Genomic DNA, 17,241 nt, shown 5'->3' with positions numbered 1-17,241 from the left:
GGCGCGTTTGATGCGGGAGTTTCACTTCCCGACGCACTTTCAACAGAGCGTCGATCTCGTCCATGTCGTCGACGGAAGCGGCGGCAAGCTGCGGTCGCTGTCCGTCGGGGATCGACGATGAAGAAGCCGGAGATGAAGCTCACGGGCGCACCGGCGAGCTTTGACGGCTAAGAGATGGTTCCGGGTTCCGCTGAGCACGGTGCTTTTTACGGCGCGGCACTACAGCGGAAAACACGGGCTCCTGGAACGACACCAAGCGAGTCCGCTAAAGTTCACAGTGATGGCAGCCGCCATCCGCAAGAGCGAGAGCCGCGTGTTGCTCACCCAGGCAGGAAACGCAGATGATGTGGCGGTCCCCGTTGCTGAGTGTAGCTCGGCACGAGCTGCAGGCAGGCATCTTGAAAAAGACACTGCTCTTTTAGATACAAAAAGCGTGAGTCGCGCCGGCGAACTCACACACACACAATACAGTTTGGTTTGCAAGTGAAAGGATATAAGCGCCGGAACGCGCAGCTGGAAGGCGAAAAAGGCGGCGGTGCCAGCAGCTTCACGTCTCTCCTGCTGAGGTGCTCTGTCGACGGCGCAGCTTCCAACTCGGATCAGCGATGAGGTGTCTTCGCTGAAGGATTAAAAATCAGAGTTCATAAGCCTTTGAGCGAAATATATAGCCCTAAGCCACACCCGTTTCGGCGGGACGTGACGCAGGAGGGCGCGAAGCGCCCTCAATGGGTGTGACGTCACTCAAGGGCTCGCTCGATTGGCTTAAGCATTTGCCGCACAGCAGCCAATAGGCGCGCGAGCTGTCTCGCCTAGGTCTGTATGCTGTGGCAATGCGTTTTACATTGATACAAAATTAAGGATAATTTTTTGCTTCAGTATTCTCGTGGAAAAGGATTTTCCCCAATGCGTTGCTACGACAACGCAGTACGAGAGTATCTCTCGTAAGAGAACTGTGATAATGTCTTCCAGTGTCCAGCCACAGACCAAGCCTGATGTTCAGTATGCAATAGCGATCTCTGTCCCACAGTCTCAGTGCACACAAGGATCTGATATCATCCAAGTGGATGCTGCACATTGGTGGTGGTTGAGGAGATTCCCCCCTTCTATGTAAAGCGCTTTGAGTGTCCAGAAAAGCGCTATATAAATGTAATGAATTATTATTATTATTATATCCAGACTGTGTTCAGCAGGGAGGATGCAGAAAATGTGAGAAATATTCTCACTAACGGAGAGAAATGTGTGTTGTGCACTCCATCACAAAAACCAGTGGAACATGCTGAGCATTTTCTGCTCTCACCATCCTGTCGATAATTCTTAAATGGACAAACTTCTAGCGCTGGCAGCTCAGAATAGCTGTATAGTTTTCTATTCGTACAACTCACCTTGTGTGACAAGGTGAATTCAGAGAGATGACAATATTTTGCCAGGTCTTTCAAACTGCTGTAGGCTAAAGATGGATTGAATGTTTTTGTCTTTGAAAAGATCTGGCACAAAGACAAATTGACGAGAAAGTGCCTTTTTTTTGTACGAGTGAACAATAGGCAACAGACTAAAGAGGCAAAACTGGTGGGTTTGTGTCCATTAGATCCACCTAACCCGCCGGGGTCTGTGACTCTGCGGCATTTGGGTCCCGAATGAATGGATAATTGATGGGATACACAGAATAATCTAAACTAATCAATAACCAATTTTTATGATTAGTTTCTATTTCTAATTAAACATACAATCTAAATTGTAGGCTAGTGTTATTTTAGATCGTATCACCTTAATATTTTCATGGCGACACATAACACACCGCGACCACAGTAGCGCTGTGTGGCAGATGTATCGCTTTTATTTCCTTTTTTTACAATATTCACAAACTTTACCTACCTGATATTCTGATTCTCAAATACGTGTAAGTGAATGTGTTTTGTTTTTTAAAAACCTTTATAATGATTATGTTAGTTGATCTATAATGCGTGATGGGCGTTGTTAGTTTGTTAGTTTGATGTTAGTTTGACCCGCAGTTTACAGAATCTTATCCGCCGGATTTTAAAACACATCAATTCATCATATTCTCTCAAAATACATGAAAGTAAGTGGCGAGTGAACTGGGAGAAGAATAGAGTATATGTTAAACAATTGTGCATGCTTTCTGTCTGCCTGATAAGAAAGAAGTAATTTTCCTTTTCTTGAAAAAATTGAAATCTTTAAAGTATCATTCTTGAACACCTGTTCTGTACCTAATAAAATAAATTGAATCATGTATCATTTGTGGAGCTGCCATGATTTATACAGTAGTTCAATATATTACATTGTGATGCTTTAAAAAAGCCTATATTCCAGTGTAATCTCTTCTAGTTCAGCGTGCAACACACAGCAAAAAAATTCTGATTCTGCTACTCTTGCAGTGTGAATACAAATGTGCCTTTTTGTAGTTAACACAGAGACGATAACAATATACATTTTCAAATGGTTTGCATTTAGAAATCTGTTTTTAAAAGTTTGAGTTTCCAGGTCCCCAAAACGCTGTTGTCGTGTCGAATGAACGTCTAAGACGCATTAAAAAAAGGTTTCTGCATTCAGTAGAACATGGTGTCATGTTTGTAAATGGCCCCCCAAGATATTTTTTTTCCACTCATTTAAATTTCTGAAGAAGAAGTTGAGTGTGACTGAATACTTTCAGTGTAGGCTATGTCTCATCCCGTGGTCTCACAGTAATGTAGCGACTCGTAAAAAAAGTCATGCCATTCACACATACTAAAGTGAGTGTCAAACAGACTGCAAGGCCCTGCAACACATTGCAACCCTGAACACAAATACTGCTTGCACAAGGCAAACACGTCCTGATGAGCCGGTCTAAATGCTGCATCAACAATGTTACTGCTCATGAACTCTCTTTCTGCATCTGTTCGTAAAACAGTAGATAGTGTAGTCGATGTTAAAAATTGTTACAATTCTAACAATGTGATTCTTTGTAAAAAAAATGTATGGGTGAAGGAACAACGTAAAATCAACTTATAATTCTACGAAGTAGTATAAAAATGTCAAAAGTCTATTAGCTGTCAAAACAGTGCAATATCAACTAACGATATAATAATTATTCACTTTGCTTTTAGTCGTTTTATTGTCTCAAGAAGGTTGTGGTTTGAGTCATGATGTGTGGTTGTTGGTTCTGGAATAGCATCACATTTTCATGACCCCCGACAAAGTTCATCTGAACATCTCTAAACAAAAACTGCACTTTTTTTTACAGTTCATGCCTTATGGTAGCTTGAATTCATTTATCTCAATTCAACATAAGATTATTTTCACATTCACAGCTTATTAACAATTCTACAGCTTTTCTCAGTGCTCCACATTTAACTTTGATGCATTATACATGGAAAGATACTGTATGTGTTAAGATATTTCTTTCACATTAACGTCCAAATCCTCAGTCTGCTGAATGCACCTGTTTTCCCTGATGACCTGTCGTTTATAATAGTAGTAGACACTGTACATTCATTAACATCTAAACAATAACCAACTCCTAACAGCCAGAATGCTATTTCAAAATTATTTGTGTGTGTGTGTGTGTGTGTCTTATCAGCATGCAAATTTTTGGTACACTATGTCAACTTTGGCCCTCTAGCGGTTAAAAACAAAACAAGCATTTGGTGGAAGAACATTGTTTTTGTTGTGCTTCGGCTCTGCGTGACTGTGCAGATGAATATGTTTCTCCTCCTGCTCATAAAACATTTACTACTAGACTTAAGAAATAATAACAATTCTGTTTCAGCGCCCCTCCTCTCTAAACACCCACTCCAGTCGGGATCCTAGCGAAGGGTGGTTGGTTTATGCCTGGCTCACTCTACAGGAGTTTTGAAATCCTAACCGATTTTTAAATCTGGTTGCAGCACACACTTTAGGAGAATCTTTGCAGATTTTCTTACCTCAAATCTTAAACAGGCTCATACTACAAGATTTGAAAATCACGGCGCATTACACACTACAAAATGTTACTAAAGCCCCTTTCACACAGAGATTCCGGAAAATACACGGATAAAGTGACCCGGGATTTGACCCGGGTTCGTTTGAAAATGGTTCATTCACACTGCCAGTGATTTGCCGGAATCAGAGAGCGCGTTCACACACAACCCGGGTATGTCCCGGATAGACGCGTGACGTTATGATGTGACGTATAAGGTGGCGAACGATCTCAGCTTCGGCGCGGATTGCAAGGAGCTCTCGGGTCTCTGCTTCAGTCCAGTTTGCAGACATCTTTTCGTTCTTTCTTGTATCGATGACGAACACAAACTTTCTTCTAACAGAGTCGCACGATAACTACGTCATTGCGAAGGCTCGTGCATCATCACTACGACACACCCCTTACGGCATTTGTCCTGGCTTTTGTTCACACAGCGCGCGTTCCGGGTCTGAACACGGCAATGTTACTAGGTCCCCAACCCGGCATCGATCCCGGCATTAAACCCGGGTCGTGTTTGCGTTCACACAGAAGGCGTTCCGGCAATTTGCCGGCAATTTGCCGTAGGCCGTGGGCCGGACCCCGAAATTGTGAATTTCACAGATCCCTGCCAAGGAACTAAGTGATTTGTTTACAGATGGCATGTAAAAATTCTTATAAGTAGTGTAATCATTGTTTCCAACGTTGATGTGTGCACATTTTATGAAGATATCGATTTAAACTCTTACATTTTTAAACGGGCAAATTTGTAGAACTACTAAATCGTAGCGCCAGAAAACGTAAACAAATCACCCGTCTCCTTGACAAACTGTCACGTCTCCCTGACAACCAACATATTTGATACAGTAACTTTGCTCTCTTTATAACGAAATCCTGCGATTTAAATAGTCTTTATATACTTTTTGTCAACACGAGCTATACTATACATTGTGCACTTACCGTCAGAAGACCTCTAAGGTTATTGATCACCCGTGACATACATCGAAATTGACATAGACCGCATAACAAAGCGGGACGCGATTGACAGCCGGTGTGCGACAATATGAAGTGCTGTATACATGTTGCTTCTAGGGCAAAAAGCCCAATAACCTTATTTTCTCAAACAAGTTGGGCATCATTTGTTCAGTGTGCCCAGAAATGGGTTAACCTCAACACTGCTGAGAGTTTAATAGCTGAAAAAGCCATAGCAACATTAAATTTAACAGAAACCTGGAGAGCCCAAGATGTGCCAGTTAATGTGGGCTTCCATAGGGAATGCTACATGCTCTTTCTTCACCAATAAAGATCACATTGCAAGAGCATGTAGGAGGAGAGAAATGGCAGCCAAAGATACTGAAGGTATGTATCAAATCCATAAATTCTGCAAATTTTCTATTAAAATAATTGTGTATTGATCGTGTAACTTTGGCTATGTATGTGTGTATTGTAGTTAGTTTAAGAAAGTATGTTAAATAAACCTCACACTACCAGTGAATCTTAACTACACAAAGTGATTTTTTATTCATGTATATTTTTGAACACTTTATCTTAAAATTTTTATTGAAAAGCTGGAGATTTAACAAGGGCAAAAAGCATATTCAATATAAGATTACAGTGAATAGTGTAAGGTTGACAATGAATTGAACACAAAAGTCATTTTTTTAAAGGAATGTTTTATTTGAAACAAAGACATTACATGGTATTCTTACAAATCTAAACAGTGAGATTACTAGATTAAAAGTAACCACCTTTGATAAACACATTCTTTGTCATATTTGTCTACCTGACAATTCATCCTATTCATACTGGAATATATACCAAAATATTTTCTATTCCTCTGTTCTACAGGAGAAGTTTGCAAAGCCTGCCAGACATACCTCCCCCAATGCAGCATGGATGGAGGATCGAGGGGGAATTCTATGCAGTTCATTGGATGACATTTCCACCAGCACCAAAAAGTGTCTTGGAGCTTGTGCATTGCCAGTGCAAAGCATTACAATGTGTGGGGGGGAACTGCACATGTAGAAAGCACCAGCTACCATGCACAGACATGTGTCTATTGGTGCTTTTCCACTGCATGGTACGGCTCGGTTCAGCGCGGAACGGTTCGGCTCGCTTCACTTTTCCACTGCGTGGTACGACTCGACTCGGTACGGTTCGCTTTAGCTCGGTTGCTTTTCCACTGCAGTTAGTACCGCTTCAAAGTGGGTGGGACTGATCGTTAATAGTTGCCGCCTCTACTGGCTCGGTAGTCACTTTTCAGTTTTTTATTTTATTTCTAAGTTTGTAGGTCCGGTGGTAGCCGTGTGCGGCTAAGAGCTGTGCTACTTCTTGGAACACTTTTTCATTCCGTATTGCCCCATCCAGCTCTCGCTGGATCCACTCCTCGGCAACCAACGAGAGGAACGTCTGCACCTCGTCCACTGACCACGATTCAGCCATTTCTTGTTTAATTTTTTTTTTACCTCTTTTGTTAAGTAAATACAGGTGCTACCGCGTTGGCTGTTGTCTGGCTATTTACATCTAGCGGGTTTAGTGTCTCGTGTCGCAAATACAATGACGCTGAAGTGACGATTCTGTCTGACCAATCAGTGATCTGCAGTGTTTTCACGTCACATTTAGTATCGGTACGGTACGCTTGGAACCTCAACAGAGGTGGTACCATTTAAAGCGAGCCGAAGCGAGCCGTACCGTACTGTACCATGCAGTGGAAATGCGCCATAAGTGAGCCGTACCGAACCGAGCCGTACCATGCAGTGGAAAAGCGCCAAAGCATGCTGTGCCGTACTGAGCCGTACCGTACCATGCAGTGGAAAAGCACCAAAGCGTGCCGTGCCGTACCGTACCATGCAGTGGAAAAGCGCCATATGTAGGAACTGCAGCAACGCTGTCTAAGGATGAAACACACAACATTGTGAGCGTGCAGCCATGGCCTGAGTACATCTTTAAATAACATGACACTAATAAAAGTTAATCTGGTTCAAGTTCGTTTTTGTCTGGTGTTGTAAATTCACTAAATAGCCCTAGTTAGCCGTTGATAATCTAACTCAGGGGTTTTCAAAGTGTGTGGCGGGCCTCCCTAGGGGGGCTCCGAACAGTTTCAGGGGAGGATCAATGGAAGTGAAACTATTACAATACTTGCATTAGTTATCAAAAGGAGATCACACAGAATAGCCCACATGTGTGAGAGTTCAGATACAGTAGTTTTTGGGAACTGTTTTCCCCTCATCAGGCTGAAACTAATAAATGCCTTAGGACAGACCTTTGTTTATAACTGTTTGGTGCAGTAAGAAGTTATGTTCAGCAATATTAGGCTATTTTGGCTCAAATGTTGAGTGCCTATGGGATAAAAAATATATAATTATGATCCCAAAGGCATCCAGGAATTGAGCGAAACTTACCAAGTAAACTAAAAATGTGGCGGGGGGCACGTCGTTTCCCACGCTTTGTTTGAAGGCACGCAGTCTCAGACTTTGAAAACCCCTTATCTAATGTTTGCCTTACTATAACATTAGCCAACTATACAAAATAAATCCAACGTGGACGTTGCCTCATGGAGATACCGTTAATGCGTTGCCTACTTCACCCAAGTGAGGTGTTCCAAGAGCGTCTGCCTTCAGCCCGATGTCGGCTTCACCATCAGGAGAGGAAACGCATGCAAAATATACAAAATACAATGTGCGATTAGACAGGAATCAGGAGATAACGTAAGCTAACTATATAACCGTGTGTGTTTTAGACATCTCCCTGCCCCAACATAGCTGATTCAAACTGTCAACTCATTATGAACTATGGAAGCTGTTTAAATCATCTGTGTTGGAGCAGGGAGATGTCTAAAGCAGGCAGGACAACGTGTATCGTTTAACTTACTCCTGGAGATGTTTGGGAAATACTCTCGCAGTACATAAGCTTCACTTCAAATAAGATAAATTAATATAACTGTTAGCTAGTTACACGGAAGGGGCTGAACGATGGAAAAAAACTTTAAAACTTTCTTCTTCTGGACGAAAAAAAAAAAAAAAACTTCAGCGTCATAGTCAACATTTTAAGACAAATGCAAATACGCCCTTGATAAACTCTTTACAACACACAGTTAAATAAATAATTAGCTTGCGGTATCCACAGAAAAAAAGCTGATCCTACCATACAAAGTTACTTCAGGTGCTAACACTAGCCAACTTGCCGTATACTAGCTACATTTAAAACGACAAATAGCTTAGCATTACCCACGTGTGTAGCATTCGGCGAACATATGCCAAGACCAATGCATTCAGACTTTTTACAATGTTTCGGATAATGCTAGTGCTAATCAGTTACCTACCGTTTCCACGATGTGTGGTGCAGCCAAGTCATACACTGTAGCCAAAAAACGGAGGACTCGCCACTGACCGGCCGCCGCGCCCGCGAGTTCAGTTCACATCCGGGTCTTCGGGCACCGGTTCAAATAATGACGTGATTGGTCAACTCAAGTTGACAAGGTAACAACACGAGCTTTGATTGGTTCTTACTCCGGCTAACATTTTGTGGTTAGCTAGCGAGATTATATCTACGTTATATTTTTAATGTGCAACAATTGACGTTGGAAACAAGCAGTAATGTGCTCAACAACAATTTATAAAGCCAGTTATAAAAAATTAACCAGTTCCCTGGAGGAGATCTATCAAATCGAAAACTAAAGGAGAAAAACAGACTTGGCCCACTGCCTACCGGGTTCAAAGTGCTGTGTGAATGGGGCTTAAGATTATCGTGCCAGAGGAAGCGCCTCATGTGATCTACGCAGCAGATCGGAAGCGGGAAAGTGGATGTACAAACAAAATGGATACTGTAACACGAAAACTTGCTGTATCAATAATGATCGTTGGTTGTGAGAAAAAGCGGAAGAATAAACGAGTGTGGATGAGAATGAAATGGTTGGGGAGATGGACTGAACATGGATTGTCAGTTCTTCAGCGAGAAATGCAGGTAAGAAATGTCTGTCACTTCCGTCTCGTCGTAGACTTGTTTCCTATTGGCTATTGTGACAGTAGGCTACTGACGTAATCACAATCTTGCTCATCCCGATAAATATCAAACATGTTTCGAGCCCGATTTGTGTGAGAGCAGATCGGGTGGGGCAAGATTCGATCTGTGAACACCTCACATTACCAGATAATCTGTGCCGAACATCGCAACCGATCGAGGTCCTCGACAAGATTTTTTCTCTGATTCTTGGGAGGGGGAAATCGGGTATAAATCGGCCTAAAACTCCTGTAGTGTGAGCCAGGCATAAGGGACGGGGTGGCACTGATAATAAGGGAGAGGCAGCAGTTCCGTCACAATACATACAGTTCTGGTCAAAAGTTTGGAAACATTTATATATTTTTTAATGTTTTTGAAAGAAGTCTGGGCTTTTACACTGGGCTCGTTTGCTGCGGTCCGAGCCCGAGAGTTCCCGGCGCCCCCCTAGTGTTGGTCTGGTTTCACACTCAACTTGATTCTATCGGACCGTGGTGCGTTTGCGTGCATATTTCGTCATCGCAAACGTGCATGGTGCATGATAGAAAACAGAACGCGGGTCAATATATTGTGTTTTTTATTCATTCGGTGCTATTATCCATCCATCTATTATCCAGCTATATACCATCCCTTACATGCGTTTTATTTAACTAAATACATAATAATCAGCTAAAACGCATGCGCCAGTCACTTTATTTCCTGAACAAGCCCGCACCCGAGTCCGTGGTCCGTTGCTTTCACATTCACGCAAACCGGCACGGTTCGGGAGCAACCGAACTCAGACCACCTCCTCCAGTATAGTCTCGGGTTCGGTACCCCAGTGCGCACCCGGCTCCGCATGACAGCGTTCACATTTTCATGCGAACCGTGCCCCGTTACGAACCAAACTACCAGTGTGAAAGCCCCCTTATGCTCACCAAGGATTCTCATTTCAATGCATCCCTATTCAAAGTGTTTCTAAGGATGCTAATTTTTAGAAGGTAGCTGACGATTCTAACATTAGCAACAGATTATTAGCTGTTTGATAATGTAGTCAAGCAAAAGGCTAATCATTAATCACCGTTGTGTCTGACGTTGTAAAGAGGGATACATATACATACATAGGCTATATATATATATATATGAATATATATATATATATATATATATATGAAAATCTAAAAAGGCTACATTGTCCCTACAAAACAGCCATATTTTTTTGGCATGATAAATCAGATTCCTTTCTTTTAGCAACAAGGGAAGGCCGCGAAGTGCTGTTGATTTCTGGTGTGCCACTATATTAGTGTTCTGTAATGTATCAAGAAAAACTAAAATAATAATTTTTATACAAATGTATTTCAACAGTTCACCTTTTATGTTGTTATGTTTGTTAAAACCTATCATAAATTGAGTAATTAATGTTATTGTCCAAAATAAACAGGATACCTGTTTGTCTAGGAGTGTTTGGATATCTTTTCCCAGGGCCCCACTTCTTGATCTAGAGCTTCAGCAGCCGTGGAGCGAGTGAATCCAAGGGACCAAGAAAGGTTGTCCTTAGATCAACTCGAGTGACTCAATAGAATTCTGCACATATCTGTAAAATACATCTGCATGCCATACAAGAACATAGTTAATTAAAACAATACACCATTTAAACTTGTGATTTTTCCTGTAGGATTCAAATGTAATGCTTTTGAATGCTATTTAAGGCCTTCATTTTTGCAGAATCCATTTAATGACTTTTAGGCCATGCTTTTAAAGGGATACTCCACTTTTTTTGGAAATAGGCTCATTTTACAACTCCCCCAGAGTTAAACAGTTGAGTTTTACCGTTTTCGAATCCATTCAGCCAAACTCCGGGTCTGACGGTACCACTTTTAGCATAGCTTAGCATAGATAATTGATTCTGATGGGTCCAGTAGCATTTCTTTCAAAATGACCAACGAGTTTCAATATTTTTCCTATTTAAAACTTGACTCTTCTGTAGTTAAACCGTGTACTAAGATCGACGGAAAATGAAAAGTTGCGATTTTCCAAGCCTATATGGCTAGGAACTACTCTCATTCCGGCGTAAGAATCAAGGAACTGTGCGGCCGTACCATGGGTGCAGGCGTAATGATATGACGAAGCACCTGAAAATAGTCCCCAGCTCGATAACTTCCAACATGACCGGGACTAAGTTTGTGTTTTTATGCGGCAAATTAGGTTTCCTGTGCGATTAGCCATGGTTAACCATAAATATGGTTCGGGATCAGCACCAAAGAAAATGTCATCTAAATCGTCTCCCACAAATGTCTCCATGTTACAAGGCACGCTCCCTGTACAAGCAGGTTGTCACGTTGGTTTGTTGACGGCAAGTGCTTCGTCATATCATTACGCTGCTGCACCCATGGTACGACCGCACAGTTCCTTGAAAGTAGTTCCTAGCCATATAGGCTTGGCAACTTTTCATTTTCCGTCGATCTTAGTACACGGTTTAACTACAGAAGAGTCAAGTTTTAAATAGGAAAAATATTGAAACTCGTTGGTCATTTTGAAAGAAATGCTACTGGACCCATCAGAATCAATTATCTATGCTAAGCTATGCTAAAAGTGGTACCGTCAGACCCGGAGTTTGGCTGAATGGATTCGAAAAATGTAAAACTCAACTGTTTAACTCTAGGGGAGTTGTAAAATGAGCCTATTTCCAAAAAAAGTGGAGTATCCCTTTAATGCCCTGCGGGCCACGGAAACCCTGAACTTAGCACTGAACAATCACATTAACTTAACAGAATTGTGCATAGGGGAGAGCGGGGCACAACCTAACGCATTTTGGTTTTGGCTCAATTATTTAAAAAATAATTAGGTTAGATTAATTTTTCTTTTACACAAGAAACATACACATCTCTGCTACAAATGAACACTTAAAGTTTTTTTCTAGGACCTTCCATTTTCGTACAGTTGCACTGAAAGTGACAGAAGTGCAAATGTTACAACTTACCCCATATGCGGGGTTAGTTGTAACAGACAGAGGGGTTAGTTGTAACACTTGTGTGTAACACACATAATTCAGTACTATTTTATCTGTATAGTTTGATATTGTTTGTACATCTGTATAGATAGATATCCATACATCCATCCCTCATCCAATCATCCTTCTATTATGGATCAATATCATGGATAGAGATATAGGAAAGGGCTGAACAGTTTTGCATGCAAAATTATTATTATTATTAATAGTAACAGTAATAATAATGAAAACAAGCTTAAAATCACATTTTAAAGTGTTTATTACATGAAAACAGGCAATATTTGTAATAAATAAACAAGTGATCAATATAGTAAACAAATCCCATAGCCTACAATATTGTGAACACTTGGCGGCTTAGTTGTAACACCGTGCTACAACTAACCCTGCTGTGTAAAAAATATTTTAAACCTAGCTAACAGTTGCTAGGAGTTGCTGACATGTTTCAAAATGGTGCCATGTTTTAGCCAACAAGACAGTGATTAAGGCAATATAAAGTTAGATTTGGTGACGTACACACACAACTCAGAAACAGAAAAATATGTATGATGAAAAAAAATACTTAGATGGTGTCAAAACACTCTTTGTCCCGTATCTTCACAAAATATTACCAAAACTTTTCACAAATCCACGGGAGACCGTCTTCTGGCAGCGAGAGAAAAAGAGCGTAAACACAACCCGCGTGACCCTGAGTAACTACGTAAAAGGTCCGTGTTACATTTAGCCCCGCGTTAGGTTGTGCCCCGCGCTCCCCTAAGGAACAGCATTTCAATTAAGAAAATACTTTTTTTGGTCAAAAACACATGAGACACAATTTTTTTTATTAAATCACCCCCAGAAATGCAAGCTTTAGCGTAAGTTCTGCCAGGAAGACTCAATCTGCGTGCCACGTAATACTTCACTTCTAACCAATCATGTGCTGATACTCACAGTATAAAAGATCGGTACTTACATTTGTCTGAGTTCGCAGATGCTGACGCTGCCAATTACCTCCATCCTCCCCAACCACCACCAGGATGGTCCCTTCCTTACCCACAGGGGGGTCGGCTGCGCCCCTGCCTTCGTCTTCAGGCAGGATATGCAGATTCCGCTACCCTCGCATTGCTCTCTAAGGACGGGGCCTACGCCAAAGAACTTTATAAATTCATGCTTGCTGGGCTGTTAATAAATATACGCTGTTGTATCAATTTATCTCCCGAATCTTTCTGGTAGAACTTGAATTATGTTGTCCACAACCCAAAGCCACCTACACAATTGTACAAAATGAATGCATATTGCAAGCAAATATCATTCAAAATCTATCATAAATTAAAATAAATAACAAAACTTACAGAAGTGACTATACTGTTGAAAACATTTGCGCCACAGCCACACCTGAGGCAACTGCAAAAAACAAAAAACAAAAAGAAAACCTGAGACAACTGCGGGAGAAATGGAACTGACCAACTTGCAGCCGCCTACACATTTACAGAAGCACATTTTGTCAACAAATATCATTCAAAATCTATCGAAAATAAAACTAAATATAACAAAACCAAATTGACCAAAATGTGCGCCGCATGAGCAACTCGAAGACGAACCGCCTCAGAAGATATATTAATAATGGCGCAGCAGTGCCATTTATACAAAAATAAATAAAACAGTGATCGTACTGCGCATGCTCATCATCCTGTGTGGTCTATCATATTGACAAACTTAAAGTTGATATAGTGTTGAATAGTTGAATAAACTTTAAAAACAGAATTTGTCAAACAAAACGTAAGATGGACATTTTTTTACAGTGTGTACAGTATATGACTATTTTCTTTCAAACAAACACAATCGGAGATAGGCTATATTTAAAAATATCCTAGTTCTTCCAAGTTTTATAATGGTAGTGAATGGGGGGCATTGGGGGTAGATTTTGAAGGCCGAAAAAAATGCATTCATCATAAAATTAATCCATACAGCTTCTGGGGGTTCATAAAGGCCTTCTGAAGCGAAGCGATGCGTTTTTGTAAGAAACATATCCATATTTAAAACTTTATTAGATAATAACTAGCTTCCGGCAGACGGCTGTATGCAGTGATTTGCGGTGGAAGAGTGACCTTTGACCCGACACGTGACACAGAAACACAGATTTTTTTTTTTTTTCTTACACAAACGCATCGCTTTGCTTCCGAAGGCCTTTATTAACCCCTGGAGACGTATGGATTACTGTATGGATTACTTTTATGATGTATGGGTGCATTTTTTGGGGGGCTTCAAAATCTCACCCTCTATTCACTCCCATTATAAAGCTTGGAAGAGCAATGATAGTTTTAAATATAACTCAGATTGTGTTTGTCTGAAAGAAGATAGTCATATACACCTAGAATGGCTTGATGAGTAAATCCATTTAAAAACACTTCTGCAAGAGTGTTTAATGCAATGGCTGAGGGAGTGAAAAAGAAAAAAGAAAAGGAAAAAAAGATATTGTATACATTGTGACTGCAATTGCAACTAGATTAAAAAGTTCGTTGAGACAAACTTTGGCTTGTGAAAGTTTGGACCAGATAGTTTGAAAAAGTTTGAAGTTTAAAGTAGTTTGAAGTTTAAATTAATTTGAAGTTTAAAGTAGTTTAAAGTAGTTTGAAGTTTAAATTAGTTTAAAGTAGTTTGAAGTTTAAAGTAGTTTAAAGTGATTTGAAGTGTAAGTAGTTTAAAGTTTAAAATAGTTTAAAGTATAGTTTGAAGTAGTTTAAAGTTACTAGGGTGTTTCTAGAGGGTTGCTAAGGTGTTCTGAGTGGTTGCTAGGTGGTTGCTAGGGTGTTCTGGGTGGTTGCTATGGTGTTGCTAGGCGGTTGCTATGGTGTTGCTAGGCGGTTGCTAGGGTATTTTGAGTGGTTGCTATTGTGTTCTGGGTGGTTGCTAGGGTATTTTGGGTGGTTGCTAGGGTGTTATGGGTGGTTGCTATGGTGTTGCTAGGGAGTTCTGAGGTATTTTGGGTGGTTGCTAGGGTGTTGCTAGGGAGTTCTAAGGTATTTTGGGTGGTTGCTATGGTGTTTCTAGGGTGTTCTAAGGCATTTTGGGTGGTTGCTAGGGTGTTATGGGTGGTTCCTAGGGTGTTCTAAGGTGTTTTGGGTGGTTGCTATGGTGTTGCTAGGGAGTTCTAAGGTATTTTGGGAGGTTGCTAGGGTGTTCTGGGTGGTTGTTATGGTGTTGCTAGGGAGTTCTAAGGTATTTTAGGCAGTTTCTAGGGTGTTATGGGTGGTTGCTATGGTGTTGCTAGGGTGTTATAACACACACTAACTTGCATAATTTAATATCCAATAAGTTTAAATAGGATTTAAATAAATTGGCTTTCACAAGCCAACTTAATTACTTACCATTGTTAATTATTAAATTAACAATGTAAGATCATAATTCATTTTCATATTTATGTTCCTGCGCATTACTTCGGGCCCAAGACAATTGTCTGCCTTAAATCCATTTCCTGGGATAGCTTTATTGGAGGATCCCATGACAGCTTTTAGAGTTCTTGCTGGAATTATTAATTGTTTTATTTCTTATTGACCATTTTGAGGAAGTCCAACATACATACCGTACATGGTGACACACACAAAGATGCTCAGTGACATTATTAAAGGCGTCAGTGATGCAAGTGTGAAGCGTTTTAATTGGTCTTTTCATGGTGTTGAAGAAGAGGGCTGGTCGAGTGTCAGAATAAAAAGCATCTTCTTCCTCTTCCTCATCACTCCTGCTTCACTGCAGACTCACACAACATCTCTGAACCTTCTGATCTCAGCAACAGATAACATGGTAAGTCATATTCATACTTCTTTATCACTTAATAATTGTTTGCTCACGTTTCTTTTGAAAACTCATAATTTTTACCAAAAATATTCAGAAAAAGTGGGCATAAGATGTCAAGAAAAATTCCATTCCTGCCTCAAACAGAATGCTGTTTTGAATTTCAATGCACTTTGTGTGTACTGTGCATATTTGTGTATAAGTGTTTGTATTTGTGTGTTTGCTTCAGGTTTTCACTGTACCACTGAGGATCGTCCTGCTCGGCCTGCTTCACTTTAGCACTTGTGCTGTAGAAGAGGATGTGGACCCAACAACCCTCATGAAGATTGTAACGACATTTCAGAAAAAGTAAGTGTCTTTGATTGAACATATTAGTAGAATTTACAAATTAAAAACAAAACAAAAAACAAAGAAAAATTACATATACACAACAAAAAATATATAAAGAATTTACAAGAAAAAAAATATATATATAAATTTTTTTTTTTTAAGTAGTGGATTTAGTATAACAGAGTTTATTATAAGTTATAAATCAGAAGTATTACATACTAATAAATACATTACTTCTATTAATATTAGTAATTTTTAACACACAACATTAAATTCCCACTGCTTTAATTCCCAGGTTGTGTTACATGGGACAATACGCTGTTGTGTTCAGAGTCGAGAAGGAAACATGTCTTCGAGGTTCTTCTGGCTTTCCAGATCAGAACTTACTGGTTCTAGTGGAAGAAGCACTTCAGAAAAATGAGGTTTATCAGAGTGCTAACCTTGACCTCATCGCTGCAAGGCCTGGTGAAGTACAACATTCAGGTGGAAGGGAACATTCAGAGCATCGCCTGATGAATGATCTGAAGAACATCTTAAATGTAGAAGATAAATGTGTGGTTTATTTCACTGTAAATTCACCCTGTTTGAAAACATGCCTAAATGGCAAATACAACATTCAAGCCAGTCTTACACAGTTAAAAGACTATAAGGGAATTAAAGCCCTTGCTTTCCAAGACTTCTGGAAGTATGATGAAAGGCAGGAGGTGATAGACAAACTGAAGGAAATAGCCCGTGATTTAACATATTACCAGTGTGTGAGAAACAGCGCTGAATGTAAACCCCTGCATGTTGCTTATACTTGACAGTTGCTTTCCTCACACATATAGTTTTATTTAGCTGAGGATTGTTTTCTGTTTTACAGCAATTGCAGTAAACATTAAAATTGGTAAATAAATTCTACAATCTGTGAAATGCATAAATTGTGATATTGCGTGTGCTTGATTAGCTGGTAATTATTGTTAGAGTAAACTGATGTCATCATGTCTGCTACTGGAGCAAATAAAAATATATTTGAGCATCATTTATGGTTCAAAGTTTCATCTCATTTAAACACACTCTATAAGAACACGTTTTTTTAGTCATATGGATGATATCCTTCCATTATCTTACTTTTTAAGCTGTGGCATGAATATGAAATGCTATATATATTTAGCACATATTTAGATGACACATAAATACATAATTATGGGACCAGAGGTTCAGTCTGATCTTGACTCTACACGACTGGAAG

General features: G+C 40.2%; 1 protein-coding gene across 1 annotated transcript; it reads left to right on the top strand.

The window, feature by feature from the left end:
* Positions 1 to 280: 280 nt before the first annotated feature.
* On the top strand, positions 281 to 17,030 carry LOC306996848 (uncharacterized protein; the record flags this gene model as incomplete). Its single annotated transcript, XM_079609752.1, has 4 exons — positions 281 to 389; positions 15,571 to 15,689; positions 15,910 to 16,028; positions 16,306 to 17,030. 4 exons carry the CDS (start codon positions 281 to 283, stop codon positions 16,811 to 16,813), a joined length of 855 nt encoding a protein of 284 aa, XP_079465878.1. The 3' UTR covers positions 16,814 to 17,030.
* Between the last annotated feature and the right edge of the window lie 211 nt (positions 17,031 to 17,241).

This window comes from Phoxinus phoxinus (genome assembly GCF_949152265.1).
Source record: "Phoxinus phoxinus genome assembly, chromosome: 4".
NCBI lineage: Eukaryota > Metazoa > Chordata > Actinopteri > Cypriniformes > Leuciscidae > Phoxinus > Phoxinus phoxinus.
This window is presented reverse-complemented; position numbering and strand designations above follow the sequence as displayed.